Source organism: Taeniopygia guttata, chromosome 5 (genome assembly GCF_048771995.1).
Source record: "Taeniopygia guttata chromosome 5, bTaeGut7.mat, whole genome shotgun sequence".
NCBI lineage: Eukaryota > Metazoa > Chordata > Aves > Passeriformes > Estrildidae > Taeniopygia > Taeniopygia guttata.
Window position 1 is genome coordinate 1,301,914 of NC_133030.1, and position 22,987 is coordinate 1,324,900.

Below are 22,987 nucleotides of genomic sequence, written 5' to 3' on the forward strand. Positions count from 1 at the left end.
GGATTATGGCTCAAAATGGGACTGCAGTATTGAGTCTGGAGAAATTAATTTCCCAAGGTATTTCATCTAGCAGAACTGTAGATGCTTATGTTTTAGCCAAGAATATATCTAGCTGCACTGAACAACACAGGTGAAGCTCCCCCCTGCTCTCTTGCAATGTGGACACTAAAATTCATAAAATTTTTAAGTATATTTGAGAGTATTAAGGATCAGATTATAGTTTTCTGATTGCAACAAAGTTTTCCCCTGCAAAATTTTCTTAAAAATCCAAGAGCTGATATTGCCTTATGAAACAGTATACCTAAACATCAAATAAAATAAAGGATATGTTACACCAAAATGGTTATGCAGTATTTAGGCAAAAAAACTCCCTAGATATTGTTTCCTCCAGATTCTTAAAAATAGATACCACAAAACACAAACAGAACATCAAAGATATATCTTCAATTAAAATATATACTGGCAACATAAATGTTTTTTTCTCTACTGGCACCTTGCCTAAATGATGTCTCAGGAACATCATTTGTACAGAGGTAAATCTAGTCAAGTGCAGTAAATTTTCAAGCAAATTCTCACTTCAACTTTGCCCTCCTTGCTCACCTATACCTTTTCATATTCAATTTCAATGCAAAATGGTTGTTTAAGGAGTAGATCTCAAATTAAATGTGCTATATCATGACAGAAAAAGCACATCAGAAATTCAGAAAAAGTCTAAATTTGAGAAGAACATCCCCTAAATAGTATTTTTTCCAGTGGAATTTGGATTCTACTCAATGAATGTGTATCCATGATATACAGAGCATATATACTTTACATCCACAAGAAGTGTAAAGCTAAGCAACAAATTCTTTTCTCTGAGGTGAATACTTCATTGTCTGTGCTAAGCAGAAGCACAGCTACACATTTCATAATGTCTATAATAAAAAAGTTATATTTCATAGCATTAACATTATTTCATAATATGAATGAACATAATCCCATGCAACAAAGTGATCCTTATGAAAATGTACTTCTTCTTATCAACATCAGCAAAAATATTTCATACAGTATCAGAGAGAAATTTCAGCCAAATGTGGGAGAAGGATTTTACAGTTACATTTAAAATTCTCAAAATTTTCTTCTTGGTATAGATTGCAAGATATTGGTGCACATTCTGTTGTAGCTGATAGTTCACTTGAGGGACACCACCTGTGTTTCACACCAACACGACTTTGGCTTACAGTGGTAACCCAAAGAACATAACATGTTCATTAAATTGAAACACAGGATACAATTCACAGGCATGTGGATTCTTTAAGTGTCTCCTTAACAATACCTTAGTGAGTTCTAGTGGAAGCTCTCTTAGTACAGTTTATGTAAGTGAAGTTTCCCCTTTACTCTCTTGAACCCTTTTTTCTGTTGCACACTTGCTCACTTTTTAGTCAAAATCCAGAATTCTTTTTTAATGAGGAAGATATGCAGATGCATCGGGAAGAAGAGAAAAACAGTATCTAATTTCAGATTTTTTTATTATGAAAGTACTTTAAAATTGGTTATGAGAAAAGTCTTGATCATTTCTTCCATACAAAAATCTTTAAAAATGTAGATGAATATTATGTTAAAGAAGACAGCTCTTGTTTGAAATTCATGGCTTCTTCTTTTAACATGAAAAGCAGGATTGGAATAAATTAATGCTTGTGTCCACATTACATTTGCAGTTTCTCTTCTGTGACAAAATGTAGTGTATTTAGCACTAGATAGCATAGAATATTGCAACTGAGAAATGTATAAAAATGATCCCAGAGAAAAAAAATTTTATGTTTTTTTACTGTTTGACGAAGAAACTGAATTTTCATGGAGCTTGCCTTTAAATACAAATTTTTGCCTAAATCATAGGACTAAGTATTAGCATTTTTACTCAGAGTGGCTTTCTAGGTTAAAAGCAGCAGTTTAAACATATTCCTGACTTAATCTGTTCAACGTAGCCTATTTAGTGACAGTAAAAGCAGACAGAGCTGGTCTGGGGAATTCAGTAGTTCAGGCAACGAGATAAAAAAATGTCGCAGTGGAATGGTAATGCAAAGTTATGGGATGCTGCTTCAAGTAAGCTTTTATTGAAACCACACCAGCTGAAGCTACTGGAACACTATGCACCTTGGACCAAGGGATAGCACCCTGAAATACTTGTGCATTGCATTCTTAGCTATACAATTTAATATTTTATGAAGATACTTTTAATTTCAGCTTTACTCGACTCCCATTCTCAGTTGTACCATTCTGATCTATTTGGTTGGTTATTCTTTTTTTGCAGAACAAGCTAATACAGAAATCCTTGCAGATTATGTTTACTCAACAGACTGCATTGTAAAGGAGCACAGTATATAGATGATCTTAGCATTATCTACCTAACTCATGGAATGAGATACCAGAATTAAGCAGCTCCACCAGTTATATTAGGTAGCTTTGACAGCAATCATCACCCAGCAGTTTGCTTGGTGTTTGTGTCTCCCAAGACTGGCCAGAAGTGTCAGCTATAGGCCACCAAGTTACTTGGGCGTGATGTGTTTCCATGTACTGTAATGGGAAACATGTTAGGGTTGACAGATTCAGCTTATAGACACAATCATCACTAAAAAAAGAAGAAAATTATCATACCTTTGTTTAATGCAATGATATCAACAATTCCACTTCAGTGTGCAGACTGAAGTCCCAAAGATTTTAAAAGTCCTTTCGCAAAGCAAACTTACTGCGGGTCAGGTGCTAAATAAAGTTATTTTTGCTTCTCTATCTTTAGAAGTATTAAGTGATTTTAACATTTCAGTGAGCAGAATGAAGCTGCATTCTAAGATAACCATATTTTAATTTTCTTTTCCTTGATGCCATCCTTTACCAGCATGAAATCAGCAGGTCCAAATGTGGCAATTACAAGACAGTTTTACTAGGTTATTCAATCTTCAGTCAAAGAGTTCAGATGTTTTTTGATACCTACCCTACTTATATGCATATTTCTTTCCTTTGGGAAGAGGAAGGCTTTCTAAATATTGGTCATAATGAGTATTATAGATTTATTTCTATAGAGTGATTCTATGGAAAGAAATCAAGCTTCATAGAACTAAATACAATGTTAAGGGCTTTTAAAAGGTGTATAAATAAATAGAGAGACACCACATAGATACCATATAAAAGAAATTAAGTATTACATTTTTCTTGTACTTTCATTAACGCACCTAATAATCTTTTGCAGACATTTTAAAGAACATTTATAGATACATATATATCTATCATATAACCATGTCAATAAAGTTAGAAAAATGTACATGTCACACCAGGTCTGTTACTTTGCATTCTTAAATCATAGAAACTTTATAACCTTAATATTTTGATATACAAGAATATAGTTCTTCACTGTAGCTCATATAAACTCAACTTAGAAATTTTAACAAGAGATTAAATAAATTACAGAGAAGCAGTTAAGTTTGAAAAGTTGTAAGAAGGATGCAAGGTAACAATGACAGTTGTAGGACTTAAACTATGCATGTGATGCGTATGTCAGCAATTTTAAAGTTAGCTTTGAGTTTTAAATATAGCTTCTCTATTTCTTTTGTTCTTTTATGCACTGAATTATAAAAAGTGCCAGAAAATATATGCATAAAAATATTCATACTCAAATTTTCACAAAGTATATCACAGGTAAAAGCATTTATCTAAATACAAAATCAACCGGGCATGGAAATTGCTTATTACTTGATTCACAGGTACTGTGCAACTTAAGTTGCATCTTTCAGACATCTATCCTTCTAAATAAGGAAAACAAAATTTATGTAATATCCAGGACCCACCAGATGGATTATAGTTGAAATGAGACAATTTCGAAGTAAAGCTTGTTGATTCTGCCTTTTATTGCAAGCACATCACTTAGACTTTTCATAATGCATGCTAAAATGGAGTAAGCACGTGAACTGGGAAGAGGACAAAACGCAGTTGTAAATCTATGTTATAAATTGGTTTATTTCAACATATTATATCAGCTTATATGTTTAAATTTTTCTCACTTCAACATTCTGTTGTCATTAGCTTATCGTCCTGGAAACTGTTATCATGAGAGTCTCTAAATTGTTCCAGAGACATGAGAGCTCTTTACCATTATAAGTATCAATAGGAGAACCTAAATCAAAAGGGATCTCATTTCAAGATCCATCTCAAGAAAACCTGTGACAGGGAACTCTTTCAGGAGATTTCCCTTATGTGGAATATTTTCATGTATCTTTTCTGCTAGGGATTAGGATTTACAAGACCTAATTATCTCTGACTAAAGTGATGGGGAGTAAATACAGCTCCCCATCACTTTAGTCAGACATAATTACAGTGTCCCCCCATTCTCACTCCCAAGCACTCCCAGGCTCCTTTCCCCTGCCCCTATGGCCTCTTGTACGCTTCTTCTGGCTGACAAAAACACTAACAGCAGCAGCAGCTAGCTACAAGTGAGATTTGCAAGTTATTCTCTCAGCCAGCAAACAAAAATTCAAAGCAGCCTTCAGCATGTGGCAATAATTTGTTCCTGATCACAAGAACACGCAGGAGAAAAAAGTATGTTAGCATATCTAAGGAAGTAGCTGACTGCCAGAATCTGAGACAAACACCCAAAAGTATCCTTCATGCTAGAGAAGTATGCCTTGTTGTCAGCAGATGTAAGGGCAGAGATAGATCCGGTATTAAATCCTTCCTGCGAAGATAAGGTCTATTTTTCGTTTGTTTCCCTGGCATAAACATTTTTACATTTGTAAAATGAGAACTGGCAAAGCTTTAAAGTACTGCAACCTTGTTGCAGATGAATATTTTAGCACTTTGAGCTGACATATTTTGAGTTTTCATGAAAATAATCTAATTTTCCAAGTTTTATGGATAAATTTACAACTGAGAATGGGTTTTCTTTAGCAGGGTTACTATCTGACGAAATTAGAAGCTGCACATCACCCACCAACCTGCCCATGGTTTTGCTCCTCCAGTCAGTGTAATAACATTTTTTCCTGCAAGAACAGAAAAATCAGCTGAGATTAATCAAGGAGACAGTTGAAAAATACATATATGTTACAAAAGAATGCTAGACATCTTAAAACATGCATTTTTATAGACAAAAACATGAAAAAACACTTTTAAAAGGCAATTGAAATAGAATAAGCCTTGCAATAACATAGTTTCACATTTTTCAAGTTTGTTCTAAAAGTACATTTTAGATTTGTAGCTACTGACAATAATGATTACTGATCAATAAGTCACTTCACAGTTCTTTTTTCTTCACCCTTCACCAGTTATAGACACTTAGAGAAACAAAACCAGAAATTCCCAGTGAAGTCTTCTGAGTTATTTTGAAACCAAATGGAGATGTATTTGCCGCATGGTTATATTAATCCACATCTAGTTTCAGGCTTTCAGGTTTTTTTCCTGGCCTCCTCCTATAATTTCACATAACATTTCAACCACACAAAAACTTTGATATTGCAGATTCCTCAGGAGTTAGTAAGATCTGCAACTGCACACCTGGGCAGTATTTAAGATTTATTAAAGTACATTACACTTACACTGAAGATCCACTGAAATTAATACATTAAAAAGAGGGTGAAAGACTTGCCTGGAAAATACATGGCTACTGGAAAATTTTGTATCTACCAATCTGCAGACTGTTGGCAGCCTGACACTTGGTATTGCTAAGCAGGATTGTAAATGAAGCAATGAAGGGTTATTAAAGGGTTTTCAGACATTTTTTTAACAAAACCCTTACTTAATTCCCTTTAGTTACCCTTAGCTGTTTTGCACAGATGCAGTTCAGCTGTAACTGATACAAATAACTTATTAACTACAAACAATAATAATCATGTGTTGCAAGATATTTGTAAACAAAATTAAAGATTTGTCAGTTCTAGAAACATATAGTAGTTATATTTCTACTGACAGACCATATACTTAACAAAAATACCCATAAAAGTTTAAAAATTATAATTCAGTCATGACCTAGCTCTGATCCTTACTCAAATACTGTTTGAAACCATGTACATATGCTTCCAAATGAAGTAGCATTGCAAAGTCAGCCATATATACAAGACAATAATGATGACCACACAATGTCTATTGAAATTTTAGAAAAAAATTCATTCTTCAATTGAAATACTGAGATTCCATCTTTATTACATATATGAGACATATTATATATCTGCCAACACATTTTGGTATAATTCCATGCTAAAACAGTTCTGGGGTTTTGGGTGAATCTCAAAAGTATTTCTACTTTTCAGAAACAGAGAGAAGTAAACTGTGTGATAATAATTCTGGTGATTTTGTTTAGATTCCTGGACTGAGCGAAACAAAACTAAAATGTTTTAACTGAATTCTTTATGCGTTATTCATATGTGATATTGACATATAGTATATTTTAGTGACCATAACTTAAAGTCAAAATTTTGCAAGGCTGTGCAAGAGCAAACAGGTATACTGCATTAAAATATTGCAGGGAAGGTTATCTGTCATCTTTAACCTTGTACAAGAACCAGTCAGAAACCACTGATGAAACAGGTAAAGTTTACAAGAAATAATTTACTTTTTAGAATTACAGAACATCTCAAGCAAGAAGAGATGCACAAAGATCATCAAGTCCAACTCTTTTCCTCTTAGGCCTACTTAAATCTACCTAAGGATGACCTAAAACTTTTTGGGAGGAAGATACTCTAGTTCACTGAGTAATCACTAATTGTGGAAGAGTAGTAACATTTGAGGTTCCTTTGTCCATTGAATAGTTACCTCAGGAAAACAATATACACAATCCAGGTAGGAAACGTTTCGTTCAAAAAAGCAAGTTCAACACTTCAAACACAGGTGCTCTTAACAGAATATGTAATTAAACTATAAAATGTGTGGTCACAGGATGTTGTTAAAGGAGTGCAAATTTATATTTTGGCATATTCATGGCATCCATGAAAAAGCCATCCAGGCAAATTTGAACAAAGATGAAGACTTGAACTCTGTCTCAGCAAGTTTCTAAGGCATGGGCTTCTATAAATAGAGAAGGTATCATAAAAAACTGCTTATCTCCTGTAGGGGACACTTTAGAAAGGCTGCTGGCAATGCAGGGCAGACCATCATTCTATTCTGCGATATCGAGCTTGTGGTTGTACCAGAATTGTGTTGAGTCTTCTGTTTTAAAAGGTACAGAAATTCAAGATATATACTGAAATAGTCACACAAATTCTAGGCTGCAATTTAAATTCCTATTAAAGTCATCTTAAGGATAACAGAAATACTGACCAATTTACTGTTTCTCACAGTTCTATTATGGAGGCAGAGATGGAAAATTTTCTTCCCTAATATATGTATTTCATTGTACAGAAAACTACCAAAAAGGTGAAACAGCAAAAATTAGTATTTAATCTACTTTTGGTTTACTGAAATGAATTGGATAAAAAGAAGCCAAAGCACTTTGGAGAAACACTAAGAGAATATATTTACGTGGCTTTTAATAATATAACAAACAAAAAAATTACATAGAATGCCTTCCAAATAAAGCAGGATTGCAAAAGCCAGCCTTTTTTGTCCTGAGAGCACTATAGATCTATAAAGTAAATAAAATTATGAAAAATTCAAACCATTGCTAAAACACAATTTTGTTAATTAATGTATCAAAAGGAGAAAAAAAAAATTTAATTGCAATTTTGATTATTTAAGTGTGTATACCCATACATAAACATTCCTATATTTAATATACTGGCAAGTATTTTTTGAACTAGATAAACTCAAATAGGACTGTAATAATATATTTAAACACATTGAAGATGTTTAAAAAACACATTTATGTTTAAAAAAACATTTTTTTGCGGAAAGGCCTTTGGAGGCTTAATGGGATGATGTGAAAACTCACTACAGAACTGGATATATGGAGCAAGATTTGAGAAATGATGATTCACAAATCACTGTTTCTCTCTGACCAATGCAAGAAAGCCACAGCGCCATAGCATAAAAGACTGAGCACATGGCAGTTTGAGGGGGAAAGGAGTGCTGCAAGCTCATTTTCCAAGGGTCACACAGCTTTGGCACCTAGTTACCAATTTAACTCATGGGGAGGTTTACAGCACACTGTATGCTCTTCTCTCTCTAATTATTAATCAATTTGAAAAGACACATTTTCTCCTTTAAAGACTTAGGTGCTGTTGCAGAAAATATTAACCTGTCCCACAGATTAATAATAAATATTAATTTGTCAATATGATAGAACTTGTTTTGCATTCAGATAAGGAACTCAGTTCAGGCCATTATTCTGCCTAAAGAAAGGTACTGGACGTCAGTTTACTCAAATTGTGACAATATGTGTTATATTGGAGACATAGAAGACACTTTCTGTCATTTCACCAGCCTTTCAGTAAGACTCCAGAAAAACCCTAAAATCATGGAGGATACTCAAGCTCAGATGGAGAATATCTGAAACTCTGCCAAGAACATCCAAAACAATGTGTGAACTACTGTTTTCTAAAAGACATATGCTCAATTTGATTTAGAAGGCAAGTTTAAAGACAAGAAACACAGAGTACTGCGTAAAAAATGATAAAGAACAGGACTTATTTGTTTCTCCACTCTCCCCATCACATCACTAAAATAATTATGAGCAAGCCTGGCTACAGAGCAGTAACGACTTGCATTTTTAGACTTGAGTAAGTGATGAACTTTCAAAATTAAGCGCTAGATCATAGATTTCTTAAAATAGTTCCCACAATACCTGAAAGGCATCCTGATGTTCATTCTTTCTGCATATTTGCACAATGTCTCCCACGGACAGTGAATTTTAACGAACATGATATCACTGTTGGTAACAGCTGGCTGTAAAGAGCAGTAACATGCAAATACATATTAATAATTCGAACCTACAGCAACCATCCTTCTAGAAGCATTCTTCATGGTCAAATTCTGATTTCAGGCCTGAATTGGGCATGCAACTCTGAAAATAAGTGCTCTTCTAGACAAAGGATAATCAATAACCATTTTCCTTTACAAACTCCGTAGTACGTGTAGACAAGTGGGACAAAAGGAATCTGCAGGGAAATATCTGTGGCCATGAATAGAAGTAAAGACTTTACGCAGCACCTTTTTACATGGAAACAAATCTAACATGGAATTAATTTTAAATCTCAAAAAAAGCAGATTGAAGACCATTCTGTGTGTCTCCTATTAAAGGAGAAGCGTGGTCAGCTGCTAGAGACATGAGAATTGATGAGAGAAGGCTCCAGGTTGCCAAAATGGTAACTCAAGGGAATGGTTCAGTAATTGAATTATCTGCTGGGAATTTTTAAATGTGTATGAACTGGGATGTTTTTTTGTTCAAATTACAAAGTGTACTCTACACAAATGTTTTTCATCACTAATTTATTTATACATAAAACAAGAGTTTCAGCCTTACAGATTTCTATATTCACCTTCTCTTGTAACCACTTCAGCTCCCCACACTCTTCCCAGATGTATTTGCTTGAGATTTTATAACTAGATATTTTGATATTTGAGTTGAGTCTGATTAAAGCCTCCAAAAACCTGACTTTGCAAAGTTTGGTAAGTAAAGGTAAAGGAAAATGTAGTTAAACAATGAGTAACACTTAAAATGTTTACAATTTTACCTACCTGTTCCATAAATCATATCACAGTTCCATACTACTACCTCAAATATTTTACTTTCTCGAAAGATGCAGATAAAATACTTGTGGAAAAAGAATGTTTCAGATCTTATAAAACCATTTGTTTCTGAATGTCAATAATTCTGAACTGACAAAAACTAAGATTTTACTATTTAAATTGGAAAAAAATCAGATATTTTTATTACCATACTGCAACAATTCTTAAAAGCCTTAAAACCAAATTTTAGTCAGCTTAGTTATTTATGAATATTAAACATGCTATATTGTGTGCTATATCTTGCAAGCTCATTGCCTAAACCCAGAACACGTATTACAATTCTACTGAGATGAAAAAGCAAGATGAAAGAAACACGAATAATAGAAGCTTACATCAGAATAGACTAAATATATATCTGTGTCTGCAGGTCACTCATGAGACAGCAAAAATCCAAGGCAATGTTTCCCTGGCTCAATTTTCTTTCATTTTTTATTAATACTACTATTACTAGCCACAGCTGAACCAGAATAGTGACAAGCTTAACTGCTTGAGAAACATTGAGACATTTAACATCAGGCATTCTGTTGAAAGACATAGAGGTTATACATTAAAGGAACAACATGGGTTACTGAAATTGCTTCTGTCCTGCAAGTATATGAAGCTGGAACTTTTCCCTCTTTACTGCCCCACACTTCTGTGTACAAGCATGTATCGCCAAATAATTTTAAACACACGCTAATGTTGGAGTGTTTTAAGTTTCCCCCCAGTTATGGTTGCTCCCTGTCCCCCTCTTTTTGTAAAATGGTCCAGCCTTCCTTCTCCTCCCTCCTCCGTCTGCCTGTCATTCCTCCCACCACCCAGTTCATTGTATTCCTGCTGAGTTATTCTCTTCCCCCCCCCCCACCACCACCACCACACCCCGGAGCCTGCCTGTCTCTCAGAGACCTCTCCCTTCCACCTAGAAAGTTCCATCCAGGGCTTCGAGTGATAGGCTGGTCTCCGGGGTCCCCTCCCTCCCTCCTACCTCATTGGAAGTTTCCCCTGCGTGTCACCCCTGTTACCACCCCTAGGTGTTATCCCATTGGTTGGCTGCTGTTTCCTCCCCTTGTTACCACCCCCCTTTAAGAAGCAGGGCACACAGGCACACGGTGCCCATCGCCTTTTGGAGCTTATCTTCTTTGAGCCAAAAAACTCAGAACTCAGATACCCCCAGCTCGTTGCTTTTGTCAGAGTCGCTCTGCGTGTCTTTCAGTCTGGTGGCTTCGACTTCCCACAGGCCATACCTCGTGCCCACAGCGGCACATGAGAGTGGCCTTTGCTGCCGCAGTGCTACAGGTTCTGACCTAGCCGAGAATTGGTAACCTAGCAACAGCCTTAGTGGCTCTGCGGTAGAATTCTCACCTGCTACAGTGGCAGCCTGGGTTCAAATCCTGGCAAAGCCACTACTGCTAGTGAGACTTGGGAAGCCACTGTGGCACACTATCAATTTTTCTTATTAATTTAATACAGTTAAGCAGATGATGGGAACAGCCTGACTGGAAGGCCCTGTAATTTTGTCTGGAATCTTTAATCAGTTCAGTAAAGTAGGATAGTATTATAAAGGGGTTTTTTATGCCACATAAGCTGCAGAACTCACCTCCCGTTCTAACATCAGCCCTTCTGCTCGCAAATTCTTCTCAAACACACTTCTTTTTTCTACCTGTGGACTTGATTTCTTGTAGACCAAGATGTAGTCAATGCGCTTTTTGCCATCTTTGAAGAAGAGTCCTAATGATGCCATGGTGTCACTCTAGCAAACATAAAAGGGAAATACTCTAAATATGGCATCTATAAAGATGAAGAGCCCCATTGTGAATTGTATATAACATAGCACTTCCTAAACCATGAAAATAGCCACATATCTAAAGGATGATGAATATGCAACAAATTCAGAAGAACAAAAAAGTGATACACATCAGTTGCTCAGGATTTCAAATTAATTAGAACAAAACAAAATAAAATAGCTTTGCAGAGCCCATATTCCAGTTATTTCAGCTGTGCAAAACTTGAAAATTCTTGAGCGAAAATTCTTTGAACAAAAAAAGTATTACGAACTTTTGTTTATCCTTACTTTCAATTGGGAATTAAAAAGAAAAAATAAAGAAGTCAATTAAAGCAATTTTCTCAGCTTTGTACCTGTGCAAATTTTATAAAACAGACATACCTGTATTTTCTCCAAGACAGAAATAAATGTAAAAAATTAAAAAATAAATGCTATTGATTGGAATGTTTGCAAGGATAGTCTAGTTCAAGTGCTTTTCAATGTCATGTTAGCAATGTTTCAATCTTGACTAGTTCCTTCCCACCATGCCTGCAAACACAAGGAACTACCTGATCTTGATATGGAAAACCCTGCTTTACACGCTGCTGCTGCTAAGGAGCTATTTTTGCATTCTGTGCTTTGCATGATTCAGAACACAGACCAAACCAACTGGTGACAGACTACAGAATCATAGAATCATTAGCTTAGGATGGACCTCCAAGATCACTGAGTCCAACCAAACTCTACCTTGTAACAACTAAATCATAGAACTAAGTGCCACATCCAGTCATGTCTTGAACACTTCCACATATGGTGACTCTACCACTTCCCAGGGCAGCCTCTTCCAATGCTTAACCATCCTTGCAGTGAAAAAAATTGCTCCTGATGTCCAGTCTGAGTGTCTCCTGGCTGAATCTGAGGCCATTTCCTCTCGTCCTGTGACTGGTAGAAGAGGCTGATCCCCATCTTGCTACAATCTCATTTCAGGTAGCTTTAGAGAGAAGGACGCCTCTGAGGCTCCTCTTTTGACTGAACACCTCCAGTACCTGCAGCCACTCCTTATAAGACTTAAAGTCTCTAGACCCCTCACCAGCTCCACAGCCCTTCTCTGGATACACTCCAGCACCTCAATGTCTCTCTTGCAATGAGACCCAGAATGGGATACAATACTCAATGTGTGCCCTCACCCATGCAGAGCACAGAGGGACAATCACAGGCCTGCTCTATTTCTGATACAGGCCAGGGGCCATTGGCCTTCTTGGCCAGCTGGGCACACATATTCAGTCAGCTGCTGACCAGCATCCCCAGGTCCTGAAAACTCTGAAATCTGAAAAGGTAAACTGAGAAACTATCATCATCTTCTGGAGAATGCAGCACTCATTTAAACATGAACCATCCAGAAGAATGTTAGTTTTATGAAGTATACATTATACCCATCATAAATAGGTCCAAATGTTTATGAATGCTGCATCTTCTGAACAACAGGATGATGCTGGCCTTAGAAATTAATCCTATTTGGATTATTTAGGGATGAAATTTACAATACTCAGAGTTATACCCAATAGGGACTCTCTCTATGCATAAATAGAACCCTGTATCACTGCATGATATCAGCATTATAAATACTGGATACCAGCTCACTTGTTTCTATGTGAAATGTTTTTCTTACGCCCACATCTCTCACTGCCAGCTTTCTACACATTTAGTGCTTCTGAGAACTGCTCAGTCTGCAAAACCTAAAGCATTCTAACAAGATTCTTTCTGTTTCTTTGCTTTTTTAACTCCCAAAATAAAAAACAATGGTCTGACTCAGCCCATCTACTGTTACAAAGGAGTGAATCATCTTACACCTGGGAACATTATTTAAGTACATTAAGATTCAATTTAGAATCGTAGACTGCTAAGATCATTGAGTCCAACCATTAACCCAGCACTGCCAAACCCACCACTACACCATGTCCCCAAGGGTCACATTACACACCTTTTAAATATCTCCAGGGATGCTGTTTCCACTTCCCTGTGCAGTCTGTTCCAATGCTTGACCACCGTTTCACTGAAGAAATTTGCCCTAACAGCCAATCTAAACATGTCCTGGTTTAACTTGAGAATGTTTCGTCTTGTCCTGTCACTTGTCATTGGAAGATACTGACCCCCATGTGGCTAAACCTCCTTGTAGAGAGCAGTAATACCACACCTGAGCTTCCTTTTCTCCAAACTAACAACTCCAGCTTCTTCAGCCACTCCATATAAGACTTGTGCCGGGATCCCTCTTAGAACACACTCCAGCACCTCAAAATTTTTCTTCATATTCAGATAAATAATATCTGAAATCCAAAATAACGTAGAAGAGATTGTCAACCAAGGCTGTTAGTGCACTGAATATAGGGTCTGTCACCCCTTCTAAGAATTCTGAATGGGAATGGTAGTAAAACCAATATTTTTTATTATTTTTTATAATGTTACAGATTGAAGAGCAAAATCTATAAGACCCAGAGGTTTGAAGGTGAGGTAGTAGACTGAAGGTTCGAAAGTGCAAGTTGAATATGCAAGTTTTTAAAACACAAATTTTCTCAGGCTCAAGACAGGACCAATTAATCTGCTCTTCTACTATAAAGGATTCCTGCACAAGTATTTTACAAACCAAAACTAGGGCTGCTTTTATGGTTCATGAAGCAGGCACAATAAGATAGAAAAAGCCTGGCCAAAACTCCCGCAAAGGGGAGATCTGGAACTTCTCTAAAACCTTTTCTACTCGTGCAATTTCTGTACAGGCATGCTGCAAATTACACCCGCCTTTTGTAATACACTTCTACTGCCTTTCTCCGGATTATTATTTCTAGTCTTTTTTTTCCTCATTTCTGAAACATCTGATTTTCTTTAGTCTTAGAAAAGCATGCTTTGTTTCTCAGATTAATGACAGTATCCAAATACGACCTCATACTCATTAACATCAAACAGAATTATTTGGGGTCAATGTTAAAGACATAATGAGCAGTGAAGACAGTAGAAAGAAATCTTCTATCCCTGTTTATCCCAGACCACTTTCACAGAACAACCCCCACAGTTTGAGAAGAGCAATAGTGAAGCCACTTACCACATTCATGCAGTAAACCTGGGCTATATTACACTGATTTCTTTACTGATTCACTTTAATTCTACTGGCACCATTCGTTTCAATTTCGTGCTATTCACAAGCAATGTTGACCACCTATATTAGCAGTAATATAGTAATATAGTAATTACTTAAGTAATTAAGTACCAGTAAAAGAACTTATATGGTTGGATTTGTATGGATGATTTAGTTGGGTTTTTTCAGTTGATACCTGGAGCTCCCTAACATGAAAGGGCAACAGGGAGCAGTAACTTCAATTAAACATACAAGTCAGGGTATATTATCTATACCTAGCACAAGGAATCAGCTGTTAGTACAATGGACATTCAAGCACAGATCATTTATTATTTATCTGCTAGTTTAGACCAATACATTAATCCATTCTTTCACCTTTTTCAACAGAGAAAAAGATCAGAAAAGGAGAAAGGCATCAGAAGAAATATTTTGTGCAAAGACCTTACTCTCGTCTATTCTGTTTAAGATTTCCTGCTTCACCTGAAAAATTAGTATAAAAGGACTGAATCAAAATTCTCTTATCCTCTCCATCACCTTGCTCCTTCAGATTTTCTGAAACAGTATCTGTTAAGTTTTCTTACATTTACACACATACAAAAACTCGTTAGTTCTGAAAAGCTCCTTTTAGAGTATTGCAATATAGTTCAGATAGTAAACTCAACAATTTAAATTAACCTTGTTCTTTCAAAGTCTTTAAATAGAAGAACATCAACTGTGAGGCTGTGAGGTACCACTTCACTCAAGCTTGTTCATTATGCAAAATCATAATACACTGGCTTGCAACAGAGTAAACTACTACCTGAGGCTTTGATACCACAGATCTGCTGCAGTCTCAGTTTTATTGTCTGTCAACAGTTTAGGTTGCTTCATAGTTTGTGGTTAGTATAACAAATCACATGACATGCTGCTTTGAAGTCTGAAAGTGTAAAATTCAAAACACTGCCACTATCATTCAACTGAGGTTTACACAAGGCAAAACACATTGATAATTTATCCTAGAAAAAGGAGTTTTAGCTCAGTAAAAAAAAAAAAAAAAAAAAAAAAAAAAAAAAAAAAAAAAAAAGGTGAAATCACAATGCAAATACTCGGCAAATCTATAAAATAAAAAGCTTATATTTTCATTCAAATGTATAAAAAGAACTTCCTTGGATTTAGGCAACATGGAGGGATTTTTCAATAAACTATTTTTCAGATTCTAATTAATTAGCAATGACCTTTTTACAAAGTGGGAACATCTGGTTTACTGGATCTTTCTCTCCCCAGGTAATTTAAGTACCACATTTCACAGTAATTGTAACATTACCAACTTCATTTATGTCTCACTAGTGTCCTGATCTGTAAATTGAACTTTTATCATTTTTTCATACACAGAAACAAGTATTTCTAAAGAGTGAGTTGGAACCATTCTCAAAACAAGTGCAAATTTTGATTCACAAAAGATCAAATTACATGGCATTCATTGTATCCTAATTTAGGAGTATGTTTTATTTGTTTTCCACCTTATACTGGTAAAAAGTTTAAGACAGTGAATAATATACTCTACCTAGGTGAATTTAGAGGTTAATGAGAACCACACATAGGTAAAACATATATGTTGTAACCACCTACTTCACCTTCAGTCCACCACTGACAACTCTCCCCAAATGTAACATAACAGCAAGGCCTGACAAAATCTCTACAAGTGTTTACATTTTAATGGATTTTAAGAAAATTCACATTCACTTGTTCAAATATTTGCAGCTTAAACTGTGCAACAGCTAAATACAAGTACATTCAAACCACTATGAAAGGTTCTAATTTGTTTATAGTTAAAAATACTGCCTAGGAGAGAGGACATAACTAAGAAATGTAGTTAATTACTCCCCTCTACCACCTGCTCAGGGTTCAGCCAGTGGCAGCTCAGATTTCTATGTATTCAGTAACTTCCTGTAACATCGTCCAGCAGCCCCCAGATCCATATAATCTTTAAAAACCCAGAAAACCTCTGATAAGGAAGTCCACAGCTCATTTCTGGGAGAAATGCTTGCTAGTCCTTGTTTTGAATTCAGGACAAATTTGGTTTTTCGCAAAAAAAAAAAAAAAACCAAAAAAAAAAAACCACCATAAAATGATGTTTTATATGTTCATATGGTATCTTAGAGCCCAAAAAGGATGGTATGGATTGTCATAGATATACATATATTTATGTCGATTTGTGTGTCTATGTATATATGTACACATATATACATATATACTCCCAAATATACAGATATGTATACATGCATATACACTATCATTCTCTACACTTGTAAGGAAAATCAGCTAGGAACAGAGGAGTAAGAAGAGCAGAAAGACTTAAAATGTAAAACCACACTGGTTACCAAAGGTGTGTCAAGGAAAACCAGTTTTCTGTGCCTCTTCATCCTTTTAAGAGAACTTTCAGAGATAAAAATGGATTAATTCAGGGCTATTAAATAATGAAGTAAGCAAAAGTAGCCATGGAAACAATCTGAAGAACTAGGGCTGGAATTTTGACAGAGGTAAAGTCTGATCTGTTAACTTCTTCAGCATGGCAACTATATGAAACTGAAAAACCTACATGAACAGCTTTCCTATTCTATCTCTGAGAAGAATGGTTCTCTCTAATAAAAGAAAACTTTCTTCCAATATAATTTATTGTTCTTCATAAGATGCTAATAGGTTGAAAGATTACTGGCTGATTGATGAAAACCACCTCATTTATTTAGATTACTAATTCTCCCTAATACTGTTACCGTGAACTTGCCATTAACATCTTCAGTAATACACACACCAAAGGATGACATAATTTGTGTGGTTAGTGTCCACAATCAGAGCTTATGGTTCAACTATTTTCTGGAAATAAATACATCTCTGATACTAACTACAGTGGATTTATTCCCATGAACAAAATCAGGATATCTAAATGCTTGCATTGTTTCAGGATATTTAAAAATCAAAGCTGGGACTTCAGTAAGTTTATAGACTTCTTAAGTTACATGGAATTAGCTGCAAACTGTTTTTAAATAGTATGAGACCCATTTTTTTTATGTTCTAAAAACATACTCTGATTAAGAATAATATAGGGCATCCTGTATGTGAAATTTTCTAAGCACACATCTAAGTTAGACTTCATAATTTTGTGTTTGCAGGAATGGATAAACCATAAACAGATTTACTAGAATCATCCCTTCAAATACTTAATTTCAAAAATAGATTGGTGATTTTAAGTGTGTATTGGTTTAGCATTCGTCTTGTGAAAATAACCTAGGAAAGAAAATTGAGGACATATTTGCATATGCAAAGACATCCAAACTATCTTGGGCATCAAAGACAACATGTCAGGCTGCCATAATTACCCACACTATCACATTTCTGTGAGACTACACTGCTGTGCAGAACAAAGCATTTTTCTGTGGAGACAAAGACTTCCAGAAATATCTGACCTTCCTAATTAAAACGCAGTTTAACCTTTTAGGAGTAAACTAAAGGATTAGCAATTATTTTAGCTTCTTCACAGAGGATACATTTTCCATTTATATTCTACTCAGATTCATAGAGCAAGCATGAAAAATGCATTTGTATATATTATGAAAAGCATATTTGGCTTCAGGAAAGGAGTGGGTTAGGTGATATGCAAAATTTTTAAAGGAAATCTGTTCAATATTACCATATGAGGGAGCAGCAATGGAGGATGTTTGGAGACAGGAGGAGGCTTTTTAATATTTAACCTCTTCTATTGGCTCTTGAGGTCTAATCGGGAGGTCTTAAGAAGCATACAAACATGACCGCTGAAAATTTTTCTTTACATGGTTCTTTTCAAACATTTTTATCTTTACATCAAAATTACTTGCTACTTACCCTGCATTTCCTGAAATATTTTCTGAGGTTTTTTTGGCTTTTTTTTTTTGAACAAAATCTCACAGCAGATGAGAGCCAAGCACTAAAAGCACAAGCATGAAGTCAAGTTTTGTTGCACTTTACCACATCCTTCCATTCTGGGATAATGATTTTATCTCTTAGACTGCATTTTTGGACTACCAGAAAAAGGCAGTAAATTAGGTTGTTGTATAGGTAGCATTTCTTTATTGTTCTTGAATCCACTGTGATAATAATGCAAACTTTCTAAAAATCCTTTCTTTACTTTCCCAGAAAAATGCACTACCTAGATAAAAAATTTACAGGATCAAAGAGAGTAACAGTGATGTAGTGAATGGAAGGAAATGGAACAGCAATTTCTCCAATATTCCTATCTTGCTGCTATACATGCAATAGCAATAGGTAAAGAATTGCCTGCTACTGATTTTGCCACTTCTCTGGGAAAACGTTGCCTTACACTCAAGTGATAAAGTCTGTTTAAGCCTGCTTCTCTTTCCTAAGGAAACTAGAATATTTCAAGGATCAACCTTCCACCCAGGGACCTTCTCGTTTTCTACATTTCTCTTGCAAAGCAGATACTACTCATTTTTGCTCAACAGACACTTGTTACCCTCATTCTTCCTTGTGAGACCCGTCAGCAGAATTACATACATAAAGTATTACTTTCTGTGCAATTTCAAGAGCAGCTGGTGATGGAATGTTGACAGAGATGGATAATGATAACAGCTTTTTCATGGGTCTGAGTGACTTCCAATTTTTCAGTATGAAATCTGTGGGTTCTGAAATGATACCAACCCACACTACAGGAAATTATCACTTATAAATCATAATCATGGAACCAAGAAAAGTAGATGAATACACTGGCATCTGATTGCTATAAGAAAATTATCTGACTTTTCGAAGCTTTAAAATGTAACAACAGGAATCAGATTTATGGAGGTATCATGCATGTAATCTGAAAAATTAAACAATTCCTGAAAAGAAAAGTGTATTGGCTTTGATCATGTCAGCAAGACATGTTCATTACTGCTGAAGTATTTCAGCAGTTTATTGCTGAGAAAGACAATGGCACCACAAAGTAAGTGCAAACAAAGTTTTTAGTAATTTTCCCCTGAGTGTCTCAACTATACAACAACCCTTCCAAAACAGGCAAAAATTAGAAACATTAAAAAGAAGAAGAATATGACTTTATATTTTTACTCCTGCTCAAAGCAGTGTTTCTCATTATCTGGTCAGACTGAGGAGACTTTTTATTGTGACAGATCAGTTTACACTTCAAATATGTGAGAGTACTTACCAGCTGTAAAGCTGCATTACAGTATTCCGTGTTTTCAGCAGTCTCAGAAAGAATTAGAAGCCTTCTTTTGCTAGCTTTATGTCAATTTTGGGAAGAAATTTCCCTAAGGATTTTAAAGCTAATTGCCACAAAGACTTCTATAATAATCCAAAGGCAAAACAGTCCTTTCTAACATAAGATTAATCTAAATTCCCCTTGCCTTTTTCCTGTGGAAGCAGGCAAAGACAAAGGGAAGGAGAATCCTGCTTGGTTGTTTCAGGTGCTAGCTTTGGCTGGGATAGGGTTCATTTTCTTCACAGTAACTGGCACAATGCTGTGTTTTGAATTTTGCGTTTAACCCAGCTGGGGTTAAACCAAGACACCTCAATTGCAAAAACAGTCCTTCTAAATGCAGAACGAAGTTTCAAGAGTAGTTGCTGTGATAAAAGGAATTGTCAAAGTTAAAAGCCAGATGCACCTTCAGAAGACTGTTTTTAAACTCTGAACCAATTTGTTCAGTAGGTCAGTACATACAAAGACTGAGACATAAAAGGTGTATTTTTGTTTCAACTTAATACAAATATAAAACTCCTCTTTAAACTTTGAAAGAAAGTTAACTTACTGGCTATGAACTTCATAAACATCCTCAATGCAGGGCTTGGAAAAATACAACTAGTGGTTATTTTATAATTCACATGGAAATACAAAAAAAGTATTTTGCTTTAGTGTAGTGAAATCCCTGTTACTAGACAGACAGTATAGCATCTGTTACTAGATAGTTTTGGCAGAGCCTTACCTGTTATTAAAACTATTTAGTGCTCAGTAACATGATCTAAATTCTACAGACGTCACAATGGTTTTCTGCCTTTTCGGCCACAACTAACATAAAAGGTTTTGTCTACTTGGTCAACAAAATCGAACAAGAATATCCATTATTATCTGCCTTTGTTCAGCTAGTCTTGCAGAAACAGACAAAAAAATCTTTGAATACAAGAAGTTCTCATTGCAACAGTTTAGATTAATATGTAACCCAAGAAAGGTTATATATATGACATATATATATCATATATGTCATACCTGAAGTTTTATTTTCATGTCAAAGATTTCCAGTTTGTAAATACAATTTCCTGTAAGCCTATTTAAAAATTATTAGATAGCTACTACTATATTTTTTTTTTTCCAAAAGCATCATATGAAATAAAGCCTCAGAGGTCTACCTGTGTTCCAGAGCACTGCAGTAATGATGATGAGTGTGACAAGCATTAGAGATGTTATAGGACTCACGAAGTATGCATTCAATACCAAAATCACAAAGCGCCACAAGTACAATCCATGGAACAACTCTACAATGGTCTCCTGAAGAGAACAGCATACGTGCTGTGAGTACAGCACAGAAGCTTAGAGTAATTCAAGCACTACCAGATTTGTAATACAAGATTACTGATGCCTACAGTAAAAAAAACCTGTGCCCCAGATTTCGCTGTTTCCAATGTGCGAAGAAGAAAATTATTCAGAAATTCTTGAGTTTAAGTCATTTGTCATATGTATGCAAGCAGTTATGCTCAATGGAAAGGAGAATTAAGGGTCTCCTAAAAAAGGATACATTTTTGGAACAGAAAATCCATCATAATTCTTTGACATTATAGTAGATTAACTGCTGAAGAAAATGCATTGTGATAAATAGTATAATTACGTAATTACTAAGCAAAATAGCATGCCAGATTTATCTGGTGAGATGAGATGGCTTTTCCAGTGCTTTAGATTCCTGAAAATACTCCTACACTCACCTACACATGAGCTTTACCTTTCAATGTGTCTAGATATCATTTTTATACTGCTTAGAAGAAGGATCTTATACTCTATCTAGATCACTCTTGACTGACCATTTGCTACATGAACATAGTTCTACACTCTCAGAATTTCTGAGGCCTCTCAGACAACATGAATTCCACTGCACACCCAAAATCCTATATCCTATATTCTGTGCAATATAAATTTATTGAAAGAAGGCCACTGCCTCTTAGCTGAGTCAATAAAGCATATAAGAATCCTTGATTTTATATAATTTTGCTTTATTTTAATAGAGAGAATTCCATTCACTAATTCTGTCACTCAAACTATAATATTGTTAGTAACACCCTCCAAAATAATCAGGATTAATAAAATGCTCTAACACTGTCTTCTTAGTGTTAGCAAGCATAGATATTAAAGCAATAAGATATATATTGCTTTATTCTTGGTGAGGAGGTGTGTGGCCAACAAAATTCCAGCCTCCAAATAAAAATTGATACAAAAGTTTTTAACTTATTTATACATTTTTTAGCAAAGGAATTTGTGTTCATTAGATCTAAATTACAACATTATCTTTTGTTAACTAATATTCTATCCTCTATTGCATATTTAGTTCTCTTTGCACATCCTAACTAGTGCATATTTTTAATATTTTAAGTATCTCTTTCCTCCAGCACACATACTTGTTCTGGTTTCTGCAAAATGACCTTGTGATCCAAAAATTCTGCACTCCTGTCCAGTTTCAACAATACATCTGTTTTCTCCCGGGCTTTCTTCATTGAAGCATATCAAGTTTAGTTTAAGAAAACTAATTTCAATTTAACAAAACTAATTTTAGTAATTTTGTGCAGTTGTGTTCCCACAATAGCAGCTCATGACAACTTTGCTAAATATTAACTAAAAGTGATTTAAGATTTAACACACTGCTTATCACTAATTTAAAAAATTAAAGTTATTTTAAACCAGTAACTAAAATTATTTTAGAAGTTTTATCATTTCCAACAATTTGGGAACCACCTAATTTCTTACCATGAGATGCCCATTTACTTAGGCTGCAACATATGTAGTACTTTAAAATTTGCATTTCAAAAATATTTAAGCACATTCTGACAGTTATAAATTTTAATAGAATTTTGTGTCCATTACCTTTAAAGATGACTTAGTTCGAGGTTCTGTTTTCTGCCTGATGAGCTTATTTTGAATAAGCAATGACTGATCTGTACGAGCATCATAATTCCCGTGTTCTGAATCATCTGTATATGTATCTTTGTTCTTTCCTACATCTAAAGGAAAACCAGAAGAAAACAATGGGCTCATTTTAGATTATAATGGATAGACACAAACAGCATTATTATAGCCACAGTTGAATATTCATTTTATGCACACACTTGTTAATAACATATTTCTTTTCCTGTTAAAGATTTATACTTGAAATGTTACAATGTTTATCTTAAATTAGAAGTGACTGCTATTTTTAGTAGAAGATCAATAGAAA

At 35.2% G+C, this 22,987-nt stretch overlaps 1 protein-coding gene across 14 annotated transcripts in view; it reads right to left on the reverse strand.

Annotated features, from left to right (window-relative positions):
• The window catches only part of LOC100224227 (anoctamin-3), a 169,587-nt gene that overhangs the window by 39,484 nt on the left and 107,116 nt on the right, over nt 1–22,987 (reverse strand). For 12 of the 14 annotated variants that reach the window (XM_072929406.1, XM_072929408.1, XM_072929407.1 and 9 more), the window contains 4 exons: nt 22,639–22,775; nt 11,258–11,410; nt 8,738–8,838; nt 4,962–5,006 (listed from right to left, as the gene is read on the reverse strand). In XM_072929406.1, the coding sequence (XP_072785507.1) occupies nt 4,962–5,006; nt 8,738–8,838; nt 11,258–11,410; nt 22,639–22,775 (436 nt within the window). Of the gene's footprint in view, nt 1–4,961; nt 5,007–8,737; nt 8,839–11,257; nt 11,411–13,616; nt 13,743–22,638; nt 22,776–22,987 lie in introns of those variants that run through there. The other 2 variants (XM_041716835.2, XM_072929404.1) reach the window with 2 other exon arrangements.